Below are 21,190 nucleotides of genomic sequence, written 5' to 3' on the forward strand. Positions count from 1 at the left end.
GGTAGTTCGACGAGAATTGCACGATCCTGTTTTCATTTCAGGTTTCTAATTCCGGATTCCTGATTTTCCATACGCCTTTGGACAGGTTCGCCATTGCGATCGACGACAGCAAGAAACGGAACTGTTGTTTAAAATTTAACGACAAAGTTAACTTGTTTAATTAAGAAGGCGTAGAAAGTGAAGAATTCCCAATATACAAAAATGACGTCGTTCCGACAATTCTGAGAATGTCACTTGAGTTTTCCAAGAATCTGTTCCTTTTTCCGGTTTTATTGTTTTTCTCTTTTCCCGCGATGTGATTGGCCGATGACTTGTCGTTTTCTTAGAACCGCCCAAACTTCATAGAATTAGCTTGGTATCTTCGCTTTACCTCCTTGCCCCGGAAATTAGCCGGTATTTGGGAAATTTTTGAGAATTTAAAGCTGAAAATTTCGTGGAGAAGAGTGACGAGCAGCGAGAGAGGATACCGGCCTAAATAGAAAAGAAGGTAAGTGTGGTATTGCTTAGTTCCGACTCATACTAAACCGGGCTTGAATTGTAAATTTGCCGCTGGCGGTCTGTTTCCTGATTCCTCGAATGTCAAGCCTCTCGAAAGGTTCCGAAACAGTAAAATTGTTGAACCTTAGCTGGGAGTTGAATTTTCGGTAATTGGTGTTTAAGTCATGCAACAATTTTGATATATTTTTATATATTATATCAACAACGGTAATAAAGAAAGTACTGGAAGTTGGTGACCAAAGTCTGATTCGACGAAAAGTTAATGTATGTGAAAGCCATATGCATATATATTTGAACTGCGGAAAGATGAATCAAGTTAAGATACTGATCATCGTAGTTATTAAAGTTCCTTGAGTAGTAACGAAAGGAGAGCCTGAGAAATTCAGGCCTGAACGGGATTCGAACCCTGACCTCTACATTGCCGGTTAAGTGCTCCTCTCGGTTGAACTATCAAGTCATCTGCGAGGTGGTTATTATTTGAGTTCATATTGAGCCCGTAAAGGATATAGATATGACGAAAGTGAATATGTATGAAAGGCATATATATTTATATATTACTGGTCAAGTAACGTTAATAACTTCGATGATCAGTATCTTAACTTGATTCATCTCAGTCTCCGCAATTCATATATATATGGCTTTCTTATATCTTAACTTTCGTTATATCTTTATCCTCTACGGAATCAATATGAACTCACATAATGACTAGTAGCTTCCAGATGGCTTGTAGCTCAACTGGCAGAGCACTCAGTGCAGCGGTATCGCTGAATGCCGTTCAAGACCTGAATATTTCAGGCTTTCCTTTCGTTACTGCTCAAGTAACGTTAATAACTCATCGCGATGATCAGTGCTTAGCTTGAAATTCTGATTCATTTCTACTGTCCTCGTCGGCTGTAGGGCCCACGGTATGCGGAACTTTCGTCAATTTTAATAAGATCTTACCGAATTTAATAACCTTATTTAACCAAGGCGGAAGCAAACCCCATTCAAAGCTCAGGTGGAATATCTTTAAAGTGATTATGCAATCACCAAAATCCAGGCTAAGACAAATGCAGATGAACTATGCCCGAAGCAACTTGGGTGGACAAAACTTCCCAGTTTGGCGTTAAATGAATCCAGTACGAACAAAAACATGGAAGTCTTCCCATAAATTAAGAGAGCTAGACTAGGAGTTCACCGGAGGGATTCGCTTACAGTGGATCCAACTTTCCATTTGACTGACTTGAGTCACACTAAGGGTGCGTTCGATTGACCGTATTCCGGAATAGGAATACATGGAATATAAGTTAGAAATACTTCGTTTTTACGGAGATTCACATTAAAATTGTCAAACATCTGCTGAAATGGTATTTTAAACATATTTTTATTATCCTTCCTGCTTCGAAACGCGCCAAACATACCGTTTTAGTCATCACTCCACGTATTCTTATTCCGGAATAGCGTCAATCGAACGCGCCCTAAGATGGCTGCATCTGAAATAAAGCTGAAAGAATCTAAAATTGGAACTCCATTTCTAACGGAGACTCAAATTGCAGAGTAGGTGAGCGCATTTCTAAGGAAAATTTTCCTGTTGAAGAATTAATCCACTAGAGTGTCATTTTGCCGAGGTCTTTTTGCCCTAAAGCTATAAAGCACTACACCTTAATCTTGAGATTCACGGATATCGAGCTGTCTACTAGTATCTGGTCCAGCTGTCCATCGAGGGGAGTAATTACAGAATGCAGGGCCACAGATAACTTTGAGGGCCACATGTTAGAAAACTGTGTAAGGTTAATGTGCTACCCTCGTTAAATACAGTATGGTATTGATTACAGAGCAACGAATTACATGTACCTGTATCCAACAATACCTCACTACTAAATAACTTGAAAGTACGATTGGAGATTTTATCGTATGAAGTTGCTGCTACTTTGATAAACAATTTAACGAACCAAGTAAGGTCATTCTTTTTTCCTCATTAGTGGTCTCCGCTTTGGGTATTCATGGGGAAGACGCTTTACTGATGTAGGTCATCGTGTAGTGACTGCACACAATGGCATCTGAACTTAAAGGTTTGTACTTCTTCTTGATTCATTCAGTGATCCACTTTATTGCTTGTTGTTCCATGCAGAGAAACGTTTTAACTGAAATATTGTAGCGGATTAACTCCAGAGCAAACCGACACGTAAAACAACTTAACAATTGGGTTTATTCAACTTCTGACCGCCAAACAGGTACACGCCAAGCGCAACTCATAGTTCATAGATGTTACAACCGACACATTTATAACCTGCGATCAAGCGTACTTTTCTTTAGACAGAGTGCGCCCTGACCGCAGGTTAACACATTTACAACCGCATTAGCTTTCATCCGAACGAAGTCTTAAAGGCAGAGATGGCGAAGGGCTCCCGAGTCGATTCGCGAGCTCATCGTCGTATGTGGGTTGAATTTGTTGGTTCTCCGTTCTGATCCAAAACGTTTAACTTATTTGGGTGCTTTAGTTTTCCCCTTTCACGAAAAAACTAACCTTATCTTTGATCTGCTTTAATTTAATGTGGTTTGACTTGAATTGATTTACATTCTCCCAAATGAATATAGCACTTTGCGCTCAGCAAAATGAGCTTGAGACTTCAAAGTGATCATTTGTTTTTGGAAATGGGCGACAACAGGAAGGAGATCCGTAATTTAACACGAAGTGAACAAATGCTGGTAGCTCTATAAACTCCAGCGTTGTGATAAAGTGTCTTAGAATAAGGATATCTCTTTTTGAATTTTAATTTATTTCATTTGTGTGTGTGTGTGTGCTGAGTCACAATATTTCAGATGCATCAAGTACACAAAAGCATTCATCGAGAGATTTGGCTGAAATCATTTTAAAAATCTCGCCCGGTGATCCCAAGTACTCTTTGAGGTTTGTCGAAAACAATCAAGTTACCGAAACATTACCCATACAACGGATTCCCAAACACAAAAAAATATCGGTGTTGTTTGTGCAATTCTTAGTACTCAAACAGGTCAGCTCATCATCGGTAATCAAATAGTTCGTTGAGAAGTTCGGGGAGGGTAAGTAAACTTTTAGATGTCAATATGTGAAACAAAGATTCCATTCCGAAAAATGTTCGGACACTTTAATTTTCATGCACGAAATTTGTTTGATGAGTGCCTCGAATACAAACTATAACTTAAGAATTCTTCTTATGAAAATCAATTTTGATTCATATGAATAACAGATCTTCAAACAATCGTAATAATATCGCTTGTACGGTCAGTTTGAAACTGCGGGTGCAGTCGACTGGGAAATTGGCTGTTTTCACCGTGCAAGATCCCATTCCTCAGCGTCGGTTATTATATTGCGAAGTACATTTACGATCTCACAACTAGGATTATTCTGTCTTAATCATTCATTTGCATCAAAAGGCGGTAGAGGCCGGAGAATTTTAATTGCCCCGCTGGAAGATATCTCTTACCCCGCGAGCAGTTGGTTTCTCCTACGCCTCCCGAGAGAGAAACCACTGCGAGCAACCGTTTAATTTTCCATCGAACGTGTGCGAAGTACGTTACACCCCACGTGGTGTATTTGACATCACTTCGTCTTATTTCGCGGGAAATCACTGCATAGCAGGCTCGCCCAAACAGAAACAAGTTTGCTAACTCGTTTTACTGGTTCAAATTTAATTTATTCCTCCTTGTCGCTGGACGGAGGCTCACTGAAAGAAACTAACGGTTGCTCGCAGTGGTATCTCTCTCGGGAAGGAAAACCAACTGCTCGCAGGGCAATAATCTTTAGGACTGGGGTTTCCAAGCTGTCTCATGTAGAAAGATGACATGAAAGGGAAAGTATGATAGTTTATTTGAGCTCCTTGTTCCTCGGGTGTGGGAGAAACAGGAAGATATCACAAGGTGTTTGAGATTATTGGAATTGGAGAAAGAAAGCAAATCGCAAAAAGTTTAGGAAGGCATTAGTTTCAGAAAAAACAGACAAAACAAAATGCATGGTGAAACGTTTTAATGAATTGCAATGATTATTAAAATGGAACGCAATACTTCACTAGTATTTGAGCGCAGCTTCGCGGAATAGAGGTTATGACGTCATTGTCCGACCGTTCGTTCAACTTTTCATGTAAGCCAATAAGCGAAATGTCTTACTGTTGGAACCCGCGTTTTATAGACCTTTTCGGCTTGTACATTTTGTTTTCCCAACACAGGTCATGTGATAATACCCAGGAGGTTTCGTCCTTTGTTTTGTTCATTAAAAAGAGTGCATGCAGGCATATTCATGCTTGCATGCCCTCATTTTAATGAACAAAACAAAAGACCAAACCTCCCGAGTATTATCACATGATCTGTGTTGGGAAAACAAAATGTACAAGCCGAAAAGGTCTATTGGCAGGGAGATGCATGGGTTGGAACCTTGCTGGAACCCGCGTTTTTTCGGCGGGAAGTTGCATGGCCAGCATTTGACACATTGCTATAGTAAAACAAACGAAAATTTTCAAGACAACAAAAAACATACTAAGTATTTTTTTAAGAAGTAGTATACAACAAGGAAAGAAGAGGAAAGGGAGGCAAAAGACAAATTAACAGGCGAAGAGTAAGCGATGCTCAACTAAAAGAGAGCGACTGAGAGCATGAGAAAACAGGCGAAATATCAGTGACAAACAACGAGAGATAGAGAAAGCAAGAAAGAGACGAAATTGTGGTGACGAGCAGCGGACAAAAGAGCAAGCACGAACACAAAAAAGGCTGAATACTGGTGACGAAAAACGGCGAAATGGCAAGGAAGAGCAGAAGGGAAAATAGATCGATTTATAATAATGAGCATGCCGGACAGGTCGTGTGTCCGCTTTTAGGCCTACCTAAATACATATATACATTAAACTTAATTAAGCTTATGTTTATGCCATATAAAACTGTTCGAAAGGTTGTATTTACAGACAGAAAAAGGAACCTGTCCAAAGTAATGCGAGCAGCAATCAAATCTTTTCCCTTTTTTTTTTAGACCACTCTGAAGTATTCGTCAACTTTTCTTTTACTTAAAAGCTAATCGGTATCTGTTCTTGTAGCGGTGTACTGTTGCTTGAATTCAATCAGTCCTTGTGAATCCCTAGGGGAACACTGAACAATAGGACTTGATTTAACACTAATTTAAAACTAGTGTGAACTCCCTAATGCGACCGCAACCATTGTCGTCAAGACTTCAAGTTTGGTGATTTCAGGCCGTGTACCGCTCAAATATCTGCTAAAATGCGTGCCGCACTTCCAGCACCATTATTTAAATCAATGATGTTATTGTTTTGTGGCATTGCCGTTGTCGCAGACGTCTTCACTGAACGAACGATAGAGTAAATATTAATACTGTTTAAAGTGGTACTATGATCAAAAAATCATTTCCTTTTTTTCTTCAGATTTTGAAAGCGTGTTTGCTTAACACCTAACTGGCAAAATTGTGAACTTTGAGTTTTATCCAAAGGCTGTTTATTTTGAGTGTAAGTTTTGGATTTCACGGTCCGCCATTACTCACGTTCAAAACTGGCCGATTGGACCTCAGAGGGTTGGATCTAGAGAAAATGACGTCTTTACTCACTAGCTTAAAATTTCAACGTGTAAACGCAATTTATTACATATGCAAAACACGTGTTTAAAAGTCTGAAAGCCCGAAACTCCCGTGCTGCATATTAATTCGGCCGCGTACACACGCATTGCATTCTTAAACTAGTGAGTCTTTGACGTCATTTTCTTCTCGACGCAGCTCTCTCAAGATTTTAAAGTTAGTAATGGCGGACCAATAAATAAGAAACTTCCTGTTAAAATAAACAGGTGTCTTTTTAAAATCAGAACTTAAAACTTGGGTCAGTTAGTGTTTAGTTAACATAGTTTTGAAATCCAAAGAAAAAAAAGAATTGTTTTTTTGGTCGTAGTACCACTTTAACTACTTTCAGTATTTTGTTACAGAAGTCAGTCTTGAGAACTTTGTGTTGTTTTAAGATTAGCCTTTTTGGAAAATGCAAAGCTAAAACTAGTGTTATGTTTTTTGTTGATCAAAGGGAAGTCGTATGGTCAGAGGCGACCACCATTGACGCACCTTTTAAAGAGCATTCTTGAGCGATATCCAGATGGAGGACAGATTTTGAAGGTACATTGCAGTGTTAACAAAGCTAGTTTCATTGTTTTCAAGTGAAGTGACTATTTTTCGTCCAAGCCCACAATTACCCACATTTATCTGAAAACAGATTCAATTTCGTTTCAGAATAAGTTACAGCTTTGTGAATTCAGTTGTTCATCTCTTCATCGCTTATCCCAGTTTACCTTGGATTTTTATCTTGGCAGTTAATAGACCATTTTCGAATTCTCACGGCTGGACTGGATCTAGCATGAAATGGAGGCCAATGCGGGCAAATCTTTTCACATGCAATTAATTTGCCCGCATTAGCCTCCATTTCGTGCTAGATCCAGTCCAGCCGTGAGAATTCGAAAATGGTCTATTAAGTGTACACTAACCAAACTTTGGGGGCAAAGGTTGGCTTTCTTTTTCTCTTGACTAAACACCATCTTAGAACTCTCTCATCTGCCGTGATAAGCTTGCGCAAAATTACATCTCTCAGTGTGGTTTACTATTGACGAACCTGACAATTCAGTACTCTGTTGGCTGTTTTTTTCATGTCTCTTGGACAATAGACCACTTTCATAAATGGCGACCAACTTTACATTCTTTTGTGTTTATGTTAATTAGACCTACTGCCCTCGTTTTAAAATAAATATTCTTTTGAAATTTCCTCGTGGTAGCGAGGTTAGTAGGGCTTCTTAGCATTAAAACAAAAGAATAATTTATTTGGCCGCCATTATGAAAGAGGTCTATGTTACTCATGTCCTGGGCTGACAACTAAGAGTGACTCTACTGATAACTGAGAAGGTTTTTTACAATTTTTCCTAGGAAATTATTCAAAATGCAGATGATGCAGGAGCTACTAAAGTCTCTTTTCTACTGGATTCCCGACCAAACTTCTATGGACGATCGTCGCTGTACACACCCAGTCTTGCGAAGTTTCAGGGATGCGCTTTGTATGCTCAAAATAACGCCCTTTTCAAGGAAAGTGACTGGGAAAACCTACAAAGACTCATGCAAAGCAGCAAGAAAGACGATCCATTGAAAGTGGGTCGCTTTGGAATAGGCTTCAATTCGGTTTATCACGTGACCGGTGAGTTGGATAGAAGAGCGATGTAAGAGACGACATAAGAGCGCAGGAATAGACCCTGAGAGGGCAAAAGAGACCACTCGCTGCTGCAACGAGTTGCAAAATTAGTGGAGACAGTTCACCTTCTTGCGGCGTTATTAATTTACCTATTATCTCCCACACTGCAACCCCCTCCCCCCCCCCCCCCCATCCTTATCAGTGTTGCCAGCAATACAAAAAATTGCTGAATACTTTAACACAGTCAACATTGAAAGGGGGAGAGGGAGGGGGGACATGGATAAGGTTGGAATTGTAGATACGGCGAGTATTGGTAGCTAGAAAAGCTGTTTTTTTTAACTGGAGTATCTCACCAATTTGCAACTCGTTGTAGCTTACAAATAAATGTTTTGCAACCAATCTATTGAGACGCAGATAACAATGCTGCAATGTACAATAGCTGGTGGATGAACAAAAGGAACTAATGAGAGATCTTCATCCATCAACATGGCGGCGTTGGCGTAACGTGAAACCACCTAATAAGGACTTAAAGATGTACGACGCGGACGTCACAGAACAATGGCATTTATTGAGCAAAATCTTGGCTATGCACGTTTGTTTTGAAGTTTTGTTCTTTTTTTTTCACTTTCTTAGCAAATTTTGCACCGTGAAATGACCAAATGTCAAGTTCCATTTAAAGCGTTTGTGCATATAGCGTATTTTCATTTTATATCCTAGTTTAAACACCGTTCCTCCAACTTTAGTTCGTGGATAGTTCGGCTAGTTTTTGAACTATCTGGAATCGTAAGGAAGACGTTTAAAAAATGTGAACCAACCTTTTAAAATCACGTTCTCTAAGTCGCTGACGTCGACATCGTAGAACTCCAGTAGTAACACTGGGGAGTATTATACTATATAAATACATATAAATACATAATATAAATACTAGTATATAAGTGTATATTACATATATCTACTATTTAAAAAATAGAGGACGTTTTCTGTGTTTCTATGGCCTCATCTAAACACAAAGGCCTCGTTAAGTCGAATTTGATTCCTATCAAAAAGGGCATTTCGCGACAACTATATCCTGGAACAACTATAAATTAAGTGTATTTGTCCCTTCAAGGTGACAGACATCATACCGTATGGAAAACAATGGACTGTTTGCCTGAAATTGCACTCGAGAGTAAGCAAGCGAAGGTAATATTTACCAAAACTTGACATAAATTTCCTTCCACCTTGTGTTTAGATCTTCCAAGCATTGTGAGCGGTGACGCTATAGCATTCCTTGATCCTCACGAAATCCATTTTGGAAGAAATGAAACAGGAGAGCAGTTTTCTTTGAGAGACCAGCCTCTTCAAAAGTGCAAAGACCAGTTCCTTCCGTATGAAGACGTCTTGGACTGCAAGATATCAACACAGTTTTATAATGGTACTCTGTTCCGTTTTCCCTTAAGAACTGAGCCATCTGATTTATCAAAAAAGAATTACACTCCTGAGAAAGTTCGGCAATTGTTTGATGCTCTAAAAAAAGAATCTTCTGTTATTCTTCTTTTCTTAAAGAATATTGAGGAAATATCTTTGTTTGAAACCGACGGGAGTAACATTCAAAAGCACGTATTTACTGTAAAATTGAGCGACCGCTGCAGATCACAGGTTCATGAAGAGAAGAAATCCCTTTTGACGCAAATAAAGCGGCTGAGCGAAGGGCGCATCACAAACACAAGGCTATCCTTGACCTTAAATATCGATGAAGTGGAAAAAAATGGGAAAGTGGTTAGTCGCAAGTGGCTGGTTCACCACGAGATCGATGCTCAAGATTCAAGCCTGAGACAATTGTCCTCGGAACTTGGTCTCCTTCCATGGATTGGTATTGCTGCTCCATTGGATCCCTCTGAACGTCAAGCTTTATCTTCAACCGGAGGGAGAATCTTTTGCTTCCTGCCACTTCCACCTGATGCTGACGCAAAAACTGGCTTTCCGGTTCACGTCCATGGCTATTTTGGCTTAACCGACAACCGACGGGGACTTAAGTGGCCGGGGTTGGATTGTCAGGATGATAACACGGCAGAATGGAATGTCAGGTTGTCAGAAAAAGTCGGAAGCCAAGCTTACGCCTCGATGTTGCTCTACCTGATTGAGAAACACACAAGAGAACCGGGTGATCCTTCATCAAATGCCAAGTTAGTGTATCTATCTTGGCCGTCTGTTCAAGAGGTACAGAGTCAATGGAAAGGGGTGCTTAACCCTATGTTCTCAATTTTGGTAAATAAGAACGTCTTTTGGACCCCTTCAGGTGGTGGCAAGTGGTCAAGACCCCAAGATGTTTTACTCGACAGAATGACAGATTCTAGTGAAATCAAAACAGCCGTTATAGAAACACTAATCCAAGCAAACGAAGAAGTTGTGACGCTACCAAATCACGTACTGAAAGCCATTGATTCCATGTCATGGTCTACACGTTCTATCACGCCTGCCTACGTAAGGAACCTCCTCAAGCAGGAACAGAAGGGGTCATGGAACATAAAGAATGTTTCAAAAGAGAAGAAGCTTTGTCTTCTAGAGTATGTTTTAATCGACAAGAACCTGCAAGAGATGCAAGGTGTCCCACTCCTTCCCCTGGCAAGTGGAGGCTTCGTAAAATTTCGCCCTCTTCAGTACAGCCGTGAGCCTCAGGCTGCTGTCTGTGTTTTATCAGCAAGGTATTCACGTTCCCTTTTCCCCAACATGGAAAGTAAATTTCTCGATGACAGTATCCATTCCCCTGCCGTACAATATTTGTCCAACGCCGCTTTTGATTTGAAGAACCGCAACGCTATGCTTCCAATACAGCTCATGAAAATAAACCCGGACATTGCACTTAACCTCGTAAGGCAAATGCTGCCAACAGAATGGTCTGGAAGCAGTCATTTGGTTTATTGGTATCCTGGTCAAAATGGGCATCCACCAGAGAACTGGCTGGCGTCTGCATGGAGATGGATCCAAAATGATTTCTCTGGCAACCTTTCGCCAGTTGAAGAGCTACCATTGATTCCTCACACTACATCCGGACAGCGTGCCATAGTGAAGCTGAGAACATCAAGTCTGGCTATCAGAGATCATGATCAAGGCGTTTCATTGCCAAGACAAATTGTGTCCTTGCTCAGAAAGCTTGGGTGTATCGTGTTGGAAAACATACCATCTTACGTAAATCACCACACTCTACACAAGTACATTGCCTCGCCGAACCCATATGGAGTCCTTAAAGTTTTGCAAGTCGTAGGCCAAAGTACCTCTGTTCTGAACATTTCAACGAATTGCTCCTCAGAAGAAAAACGAGCGCTTCGAGGCTTTCTGTCGTCCACGCTCCTCAGCTGTGATCAGCAAAGCCTTCTCCTCGGGTTGCCTATTTTTGACGCAGTTGATGGAAAATCTTTTCTTGCTGTTAAGAATGGATTTCAATCTCGCACAATCGCTCCATTTGGTTTTGAACTTCCAGCAAATCTGCCTATACCTAACGCTTCCGGAATCATATCCGTGAAGGATATGCAGTCAAATGACTTATTACAGCGCCTTGGCGTACAACCGATGAATCCAAAAGACTTTTTGACGACAGTTGTCTTTAATGGTATAAGCAGCGGATTCTACAATCACCGTCAGTTGTCCACATTGATGTGTTGGGTTCTTCGGCAGTACAACTACATGCAAAGCCACGCTATCCTTGAATCTCTGAGAAATCTTCGGTTTGTCATCACGCAGAGTAACACATTAGTCACTCCTTGTGAAATCCTTGATCCCCAGAAGAGTATTTTGCAGCAACTGTTTGAAGGAAATAACGATAAGTTTCCACATTACGACTTTGTGGAAGAAGACCTTCTTCAGGGACTGCGGAAACTTGGAATGAGGAGTTCACCAAACACTCAAGACATTTTGCAAGTTGCCCAAACATTGGAAAACGTAGTTGACAGTGTTGCATCGCGTAGGGCTTTAGCGCTACTAGAGTTCCTGGATCAGAATCCATACATTCTACACTCAGACAAAACCCTACTCCAAGGGCTTATGGCTAGAAGATGGGTCCGACGGAAGGAAGATCGTCCGCCCTCTTATCCCAGAATGATGCCTTGGTTCGAAGATAGAGCACGCTTCTACAGTCCTCGTGAAATAGTGAGCCAGTCTAAGGCAAACATTGTGGGAGCTACGATGCCGCTGGTTTGGAAATCCTGTAGCGAAACACTTGAAGCAGCTTTTGGCTGGAACAACGGACCTCCTGTACATCACCTTGTTTCTCAGCTGCGCTCTGCATGCTCTACACCATTAGAAGCCATGTCCACCAAAGAAAAACATTGGTTTGAAGACATGTTGAAAGATATTTACCAAGAGCTATCAAAGAGCGTTGAAGATGCCACCAAGATGATTACTGGCGATTCGAGCTTTCCAGCGTGGATTTGGCACGGTAGTGGGTTTACATTTCCACACAAGATGGCTTTTTCTTGCTCCTGCAATATCAACTTCATTCCCTACCTATACGTCATTCCAGGCGATTTCGTTACCTTTCGTGCGTTTTTTGAACGTTGCGGCGTACGGATAACGTTCAATGACTCAGACTTCCTAGATGTTCTTGTAATGATCAAGGAAAAGCACGACGCAGGAGGTGGAACAAGAGATGTAACAGCCGACCAGAAACTATCACATGACATCCTCCACTGGATCGTAAGAGGGAAAGAACCACTTGGTCCTGAGCTTCGCCAACGTCTGCTAGTTCCCATTATGACTTGGGACAAAACATTGAAGCTGGTCCTTTGCAACGAGTGCACCTTTTGTGACGCAAGTTGGTTGAGGAAAGGAGGCCATGAGCTGCCAGTCACAAATCAGTTTCCCATGATCCATGACACAATATCCCCAAAAATTGCATCTTTGCTGGGTGTTCCACCCATTAGCACGCGCATCTCATGCGCGGAGGCCCTTGGCATCGAACAAACTGGTCCTCACGAGCCAGTTACCACCAGGTTAAAAAATATTTTAAATGAGTACAAAGAAGGTGTTGGCGTTTTCAGGGAACTTGTCCAAAATGCAGATGATGCTGGGGCAACCGAAGTGCAGTTTGTCCTCGACTGGCGTAGTCACCCAACAGAAAAGCTTCTGGCCCCTGGTATGGCAGACTGTCAAGGACCCGCGCTTTTAGTGTACAACAATGCGGTTTTTTCAGATGAGGATTTGGTTAACATATCAAAGTTGGCTGGAGCAACAAAGAGAGAAGATCTCGAGAAGATAGGTCGCTTTGGACTTGGTTTCAGCTCAGTTTACCATTTCACTGATGTACCGAGTTTCATAAGTCGAAGTTATGCAGTGTTCTTTGATCCACATACAAGTCACCTCCAAGCACAAATTCAAAGTCCCTCGAAGCCTGGGATTAAGTTGAATTTCTCAGTGAATCCGAGTAGTTTACTATACTTTTCTGATCAGTTTGCACCTTTCAACGGATTGTTTGGCTGTAATATCACTCTGCCAAATGTGTCTGAGGAGTTCTTTTTTCAAGGAACATTGTTCAGATTTGCATTCCGAACAAAGCGAGGGGAAATCAGTGATAAGATTTACAGTAAGGAAGAAATTCACAACTTAGCGCGTTCTTTTCAAGAATCATCACCAAGCTTGCTTTTGTTTACCCAAAATGTGCAAAAGGTCACTTTTTCAGAAATTAGCAAGAACTCTGTTGGTCAGGAAACGTCTCAAATTCTGTTTGAGGTGTCGAAGGATACAGTAAGTGTTCATGGGCCGGGTCAGAAATTTGGAAAAGAACCCACGTTTCTTGAATCTTGTGCGAAATGGACCAAGGGAGCCATTGAACAGAACGGTACCACGAAACCTCCTAAGAGGTCAGAGATTGTGACCATTTCGTCAACGATGAATGGTAAGAGTGGAACAAAAAGGCATGAAGAAGGCACCTGGTTAGTGACGTCCAGCCTCGGAACGGGCCGTTCCTTCACTTTAGCAACAAGCGAAGAAGGTAAAAAACAGGGCCTTCTGTCTGCCTCGGGAATAGCAGGAAAGATATCCTCCAGAAGCGACGACAAGGCAGTCTCAAAACCAGCGGTCGTTCGAGGTGAACTATTTTGTTTTCTACCCCTCTCCATTCCAACCGGTTTACCTGTCCATGTTAATGGGTATTTTGCGGTCACGTCAAACCGTCGAGGAATCTGGGAAAGTACAACAGCTGAAACTGGTAGATTCCAGCCTTTAGAGGTTCGATGGAACAGAAACCTTATGGATGATGCACTGTCCCAAGCCTACATTCAGCTCTTAGAAGAAATGGTGCTCATGCAACAAAAAGGGAAGATCGCACTCTACCGTAGTTTTTTACTTTGGCCAAATCCGGAGACGTTGGAATCAACGGCGTGGAAAGCGCTCATCAACAGCGTTTATCAAAAAATCGCCGACTCGAATGTTCCGCTGGTGAATATGGGCGGAAAGTGGCTTCCAATTATCCATTGTATCTTTCAAGACGCGAAATTACAAAAGATTCCTAATAGTGAAACTGTCCTTTCCATGTATGATTACAAAGTAGTTCAGCTGCCTGAATTTGCAAAGAAAGGCTTCAAACAGGCTGGGTGTGATGAAATCATCCAAAAGCGAACAATGACACCAGAAATGTTTCTTAAACAGGTCTTTTTTCCCAATATCATGAATATTCCTGGCAATTTACGAGATCGCATTGTTTGTTATCTGATGGATCACTGCTTACGAGTGCATTCAAGTCTTCAAGAGGACCCTTCAGGGAAACTCTATGTTTCCTTACTCACATCAAATAGCTGTATTCCTTGTAGTGCAGGTGACGAAGACTTGGCATATCCGAAAGAGCTGATAAGTCCTAATGGTGCAGCCGCAGCCTTGTTTACACCAGAGGACAAGCGATTTCCGGTTGGGACATGCTACCACACACAAGAGCGGCTTCTAATGCTTCAGAAGCTGGGAATGAAAACTGACATCCTTGACTGGGACAGTCTGCTCGAGAGAGCAAACACCGTGCAAGAGATATACAGGCTGAAAGGTGAAGAAGCTGCTCGAAAGAGAGTTAAGTGTATCGTGGAGTATTTCAATGATCATCTTCACAATCTTGGGGACCGATCAGATGAAATCATTGCAGAACTAAGGAACACTAGGTTGTTTCCCGTTCTTAAGAAACCAAAAAATTACACCATGAAATGGAGAGGGTCCGACGATCATGGAAAGGAAGTTAATATGCTCCCTGCTGAAGACTTGTATGGGGAAGAATACAAGTTCGTCGCAGGATCATCTAGTCCAGTGCTTGATGACAGTGAAAGCCTTGGCTGCGGAAGACTTAATGAGGAAACGAGAAATCTGTTTGGGTTTGATGTTCGTAAGCCAACTGTCGGCGAAGTTCTTTTTCAGCTGGACCAAGCTATCGATTCTACAGTCCACTCTCCAAGTGAAGTCCAATGTTTGCAACGCGTTTGCGAAGACATATACAGCTATCTTCAAGATCTCCTTCCCATTACTGTTGGAGAGAACATCATTGAAGAATTAGCCAAACGATCCTGGATACTAATCCAAGGTAAATTTGTGTCATCCTCTTGCGTCGCTTTTACGTGGACTGGAATCGGCGAACCATTTCTTTACGAAGTTCCGAGAGCGTTCGCCGAAAATTATTCCCGCCTGTTCCGTGCTACAAGAGTAAGAGACTACTTTAACACCGAGGACTTCATAGATACTCTGTATAAGTTAATAAAAGCGAAGCAAGGAAGACCTCTTGGTGAAGATGAATTTAAGGTTACAAAATGCTTGATTGAAGAACTTTTGGATGCACCAGATGACGTTCTTCAAGAGGAAAACGGTATGATTCCACTGCCAGACGACGGCCTAGTTATGCGAGCGGCACGAGACTTATCTATAAATGATGCACCGTGGGTGTCTTCACAAGTTGATACCCGGTATGTTCACAAGCATGTGCCCATTGATCTTGCTCACAAAATGGGAGCGGTTGACATTCGTTCGAGGAAACTGGCCAAAATATCACGCCCGATCGGACAAGAATTTGGTCAGCGAGAAGAGCTGACTGATCGCTTGAAAGGGATTTTGAAGTCGTATCCATGTGATGTAGGAATCCTTAAAGAGCTCGTTCAAAATGCTGACGATGCTGGAGCAACTGAGATACACTTCATTTATGATCCCCGAACACATCCCACAAATCGACTTCTCAGTGAAAATTGGAAAGAGTTGCAAGGGCCTGCCCTGTGTGTGTACAACGACAAACCGTTCTCAGAAAAGGATTTGGAAGGCATCCAGAGACTAGGAATTGGAAGCAAAACAGACGATCCAACGAAGACAGGGCAGTATGGAATTGGATTTAACTCAGTTTACCACCTCACGGACTGTCCAAGTTTCATCTCCAATGGAGACACGCTGTGTATTCTTGATCCTCACTGCCGCTATGCTCCTGGAGCAACAAAAGAAAGCCCTGGGCGTCTTATTGCACCTATAGGAGAGGAAGAACGATCTGACTACAGGGACATATTTCCTTGCTATCTTGAGGATCATTTCGATTTATCAATGTCAACAATGTTTCGACTTCCCCTGAGAAACAACAACTTGTCCATGACATCACTAATATCAGACGAGCAAGTTTCTTATGAGCAGATAACAAGGTTCATGAATTCGTTCACTAATGAAGCTAAAGAAATACTTCTGTTCTTAAACCATTTGACGAAAATCACCTTGTCGAAGATTGAAGAGGGTAAGCTAAAACAGTTATATTCCGTCTCTGCAGAGATATCAGAAGCAGATTTTGAGCGTCGGAAGCAGCTTTCAGATCACCTCAAACGCTCCAAGACGTTTCAAACGAATGAAATTGAATGGTTTGGAATTACATACCCGCTACTAATTCAAGACACCCGTACAAGGGAGAAATGGCTTATTCATCAATGCATTGGTCTGAAGCCCGGTGATACAACAGAGGAAGTACCGAATGGTCGTCCTTATGGTTTGCTACCTCGAGGAGGCATTGCTGCCAAGGTTTTTGAGCAGACATCAGTGAAGTCCAGTGTCGTGTTTGAATCACAACATAAAGCCTATTGTTTCTTGCCTTTACCGTTAAAAACTGGTCTCCCTGTTCATGTTAACGGTCACTTTTACCTTGATTCTGCACGCAGAAACCTGTGGCACGATGAAAACAACGAAGGATTCGGGAGCCAATGGAACAACTTCTTGAAAACGAAGGTTTTAGCTGAGGCTTACGTTTCGCTGTTGTTGAATGCCAGGGAATTTGTGCCTGGGTCAGAAATTGCTGTTGAGGATCGCTTCTCCAAAACGTACCAGATCTATAAAAGGTTGCGATGGTACCATGGTCTCTTTCCTCATTTAGCATCAGTCGATAACCATTGGGCCATTTTGGCTTCATCACTGTTTTGCGTGATTTGTCGTCAAGATGAGAGTTTACTACCCTTGGTAAAGAAAGCCGCTGTTAAAGTGCTTGGTACAAGAACAGAGGAAGTTGAAAGTAAAGAGTCGAGTCAGTGTTTCTGGCTGCCTCCCTCACAGGGGTTTTTTAACACAATGTCCAGTAGTAGCGTCTCAGATGAAAAGTGTTGCGACATACTGTTGAGAATTGGCTTCAAGCTCCTATATTCCTCCCAAATACTTTTTGAAGACTTCAAGAAAGCAGGCACCAGTGTGAGGCAGATTACTCCAGAGGCAGTCATCCAGTTTTTGAAAGAAGGTTCAGCAAATATCGGTACACTCCCCTGTCCTGTTCAAGAGACAGAACTAGGCTCAACGGTAGGTGTTCTCTCCATGTTGAGTTACTGCATGAAGGCTCCTAAATTTGAAACAGTTATGGCTGGATTGCCTCTGTTACTAACTGAGGATGGATTTCTCAGGCGTTTTCAAGAAGCTAACCCAGTGTTTCTGACTCGTTTTTTTAAATTGGTACCAACAAAGAGATCCCTGTTCATCCATCATACAATCGTTTCGCCTTTATTGGACATCGAGAAGGAAATACTTGCCACCAATCAGCGTGTGCTCAGGAAATTTGACATTTCCGCTTTAGCATCGCTCTTACCAGATAGTGAAAACGACAGTTGGTATAAGACGAACAACCTTATTCCATGGGATGAGAAGAAAGGCCCGTCCAAAGCTTGGTTGCAGCTTCTTTGGGAGTTTATTTTCAAAGTTCATGGAAAGGATCCGAACAACTTTTCCCTCAACCCTTTGGGCCAGTGGCCAGTAATACCGACTTCTTCGGGATTTCTAAGTCCACTTTCTAAAGGTAAAGTCATTCTTGACCTGACTTCATCACAGGCTTGGTCAGCTGGCCAAAGAAATGTTGTCAAGTTATTACGCAAACTCAGATGCCATGAACTTGATGCCAATCTCATTAATGGCGATGGAAAACGGGATGTCTCCCCCATACTCAGATCATGCCTTTCTCACCCCAACTCTTCGCAAGATGTACTGAAGGTACTCGACCACCTGATGAAACAAGAAAGTATCTCTGGCAAACTTTCTGAAGATGAAATGATCTCTATTCTGCAGTTTCTTCAAGAAGATGTCAGTTCTGTAAAAGCCAACGTTACGTCATCTTCAACTATGAAACGATTACCATTCTTCAAGACTTTTCGTGGAACTTTTGTCAGCCTCGAGAACGTGCCATCAATTTATGTGGTACCAACTGGTTTACCCAATGAGGAGTCAGAAGTATGGATGACTGGAAATGAATGTGTGTTCCTGGCACCCCAACCAAAGCTTGACAATTTGTACCGAGAGGTTTTGGGAGCAGGAAATAGGACACACTTAGATTGTTACTTGGACTTCATTTTTCCAAAGTTCCCTGATCTAAATCAAACAACGCGAATGCTGCACCTCGAATACGTTAGGCGAGTATTGCTGCCATTTTGCTTCGACAAAATTCAACGTTCCAGAGTTATCAGTTCTCTGCGAACTTTGGCTTTTATTCCTGATACCTCTGGGATACCACGCATGGCCTCGTATTTTTATGACCCAGGTGTGAAAGTTTTTGCAGTGATGTTACCACCAGCATCGAAGCCACCAAAGCCGTTTACCGAGGATTCTGGCTGGTTAGATCTTCTTCGCGAAATTGGGTTAAAAGGAGAAGTCAGCAAAGATCAGTTCAAAACGTTTGCTAACAATGTGGCCACACAAGCAGAGCATGTGAACAAGTCATCTCGCCCTGGCTTGGAGAAAAAGTCCAAGGTGCTAGTGAAACACCTGTTTACCGACACCTCCCTACATCATGAAAACTATCTCTCTGATCTCTCTACAATCAAGTTCTTGGCTTCTCAAAAGGCAACTGATGAGCTAATTCACCTTCACAAGCAGCATTTGATTGATAGTGGAAACCAGGATCAACTTCCTCCGTTCGTTCAATTTAAGGATTCAGTCCCCCACGGTTATGAGAGGCTTGTGTGGACATCCGCGTCGCTTCTTCCATCGTGGGCCACCCCAGAGTCTCCCAAGTTAGCAATGCTTCAGTTTCTGAAGAGGCCTTCCCTGGATCAAGTCGTTGAAAATGTAAAAAATATCTCAAGGAATGTATCTAAGCGCGCAGATCGAGAACAGCCAGAGCCCAAACGCCGTCTGCTGAAGCAAATTATGATCGAAGTTTACACATTTCTAACAGAGATGAGCAATTGTCCGAGTAATGATTCGCTTGAGTCGAAACAAACATGCGAAACAATCCAAAGTCTACTTTCCTCCGTTGCTTGCATTCTTGTCGAAGATGGGCGTATTTTTGTCCGTTGTGACCAGTTGGCCTATCGTCTCGAACAAGAGCTGCCACCTTACTTGTACAGAGTGCCGCGAGAGTATGGACAATTTGAGCACTTGTTCAAACGACTTGGGGCAATGGAAAACGCCACACCTGCACAATTTGCCAAACTTCTCAGTCGTCTAAAAGAGTCAATCGGAGAGGAGAAGATGCACGTTAATGAGCTGACTGCCGCAAAGCAAGCAGTATATGGGCTATTTTATACTTTGCACGCTTTAAACGACAAAATTAAAGATGAAGAAACAAGTTGTGAAGAAAATCCTTTAGCAGAATTTCGTACCCTTTATCTTCCAAGCAGGGAGCAACGCCTTCACCATTCTAACGGTCTTGTGCTCTCTGACTGTCCGCAATACACGGGTCGCATCAAGCACACCACATACGAGTTTCTCGATCCTCTGAGTAAATACAATTTGAAATTTGCGACACCAAAGCAAATTGTTAATCTTTTACCAGTTCATTTGCGACCCAAACTGTTGGCATCCCTAGTGAGGGAAGAACTTCATGAAGAGTGTAAAGACAAGAAGTGCCGCGCCGATATTGAAAGTAAATGCCAAGCGACAGAACGTCTCAAGGAGGTCGTATTTTCTCCTCAGCTCGTGGATGGAATCCTGAGAATCCTCAAGTATCAGTTTGAGAAGGCTAAGTTAACAGATAAAGTTCGCGACAACGTTCGCAGCTTTCAAAAGGAACTAAGCATGAGATGCATGGAAATATTATCCACAGAACTAATTGAGAATGAATCGGATAAAGCTATACCAGACAGCAAAAGCTCAAATGTTGAATGTTTTGTGGGAAAGGAGGATGGCAGAAAGCACATATTTATCAAGCACGGAGTACACACAAGCAACATTCGAAGAGTTCTCTGCAAAGAGATAAACCAACTGACAGGGTGTTACATCGATAAAGACAGCTGGTTGCATCTGTCAGCCATTCTCGAGTGCATGAATCCGCAAGAAATACCATCCATACTCGACAGTGCTGGTGTGGCAGAAGATGTAGAAGCTGATGGCTCTCACGAACTTGAACCTGAGCCGGGTACAGAATATCCTGAAGAGCTTCAAGACCTTCTGGTTCAGTTCGACGATTTTTATTTTCGGCGCGGCGAGTATGTTGCATATGAGACGGAAGACTCTACCGATGAAGAACCCAAGTACATCTACGCAAAGATTCTCTATCGTATTCAAGCACAGCAGCCTGCCAAACAAAAAAAGGACAGGAAAAAGAGGAAAAAGGGAGGAGAAAGCAAGTATCTTAGCAGATACATGATAGACATAGGGAACCAAAAGAAAGAGGTGGACGTGTTGGACCTATACAAGATAAAACGACCCCAAAAAGATAATGAACAGGAAAGAGCAACAGAAGACGAGCCTGTCTCAGAGTCAGTGCAGGTTGTGCCATACGAAGGAAAAGCTGGAGAAAACGGAAAAACGAAAGCAGGACCGTCCACAGCTTCTTCTCAAGGAGCTACGGCCGAACCTCCCAAGCCCACAACGCTGGAAACAGCTTTAGAAGAAGTGCGTAAGGCATTGGCCGAAATTTGGAAACTTCCAGAGGACAAAAGAAAGAAGGCCGTGAGACGACTCTACCTTCGTTGGCACCCAGACAAGAACATGGACATGCAAGACATTGCGAATGAGGTCATGAAGTTCATTCAAAACGAGGTAGACAGGCTATCTAAAGGTGGATCGGCAACGGGGCATAGACAAGACTTCAACAGAGGGCGGCCAGATTTCTCCGATTTCTTCAGGGGCCAAGATTTCTCTGA

At 42.3% G+C, this 21,190-nt stretch overlaps 1 protein-coding gene and 1 long non-coding RNA gene across 2 annotated transcripts in view; one reads left to right on the forward strand and one right to left on the reverse strand.

Annotated features, from left to right (window-relative positions):
* Positions 1 to 359: 359 nt before the first annotated feature.
* Positions 360 to 21,190, forward strand: part of LOC137978616 (sacsin-like) — a 22,893-nt gene continuing 2,062 nt past the window's right edge. The window contains exons 1-5 of the mRNA XM_068825614.1: positions 360 to 487; positions 2,460 to 2,549; positions 6,522 to 6,610; positions 7,409 to 7,673; positions 8,899 to 21,190. The exon at positions 8,899 to 21,190 is cut by the window's right edge and continues 2,062 nt beyond it. Coding sequence (XP_068681715.1) covers positions 2,531 to 2,549; positions 6,522 to 6,610; positions 7,409 to 7,673; positions 8,899 to 21,190 — 12,665 coding nt within the window. The 5' untranslated portion in view covers positions 360 to 487; positions 2,460 to 2,530. The remainder of the gene's footprint in view (positions 488 to 2,459; positions 2,550 to 6,521; positions 6,611 to 7,408; positions 7,674 to 8,898) is intronic.
* Positions 8,952 to 21,190, reverse strand: part of LOC137978645 (uncharacterized) — a 110,523-nt gene continuing 98,284 nt past the window's right edge. Inside the window, exon 3 of the long non-coding RNA XR_011118205.1 lies at positions 8,952 to 9,052. This is a non-coding gene — a long non-coding RNA (uncharacterized lncRNA). The remainder of the gene's footprint in view (positions 9,053 to 21,190) is intronic.

This window comes from Montipora foliosa, chromosome 12 (genome assembly GCF_036669935.1).
Source record: "Montipora foliosa isolate CH-2021 chromosome 12, ASM3666993v2, whole genome shotgun sequence".
NCBI lineage: Eukaryota > Metazoa > Cnidaria > Anthozoa > Scleractinia > Acroporidae > Montipora > Montipora foliosa.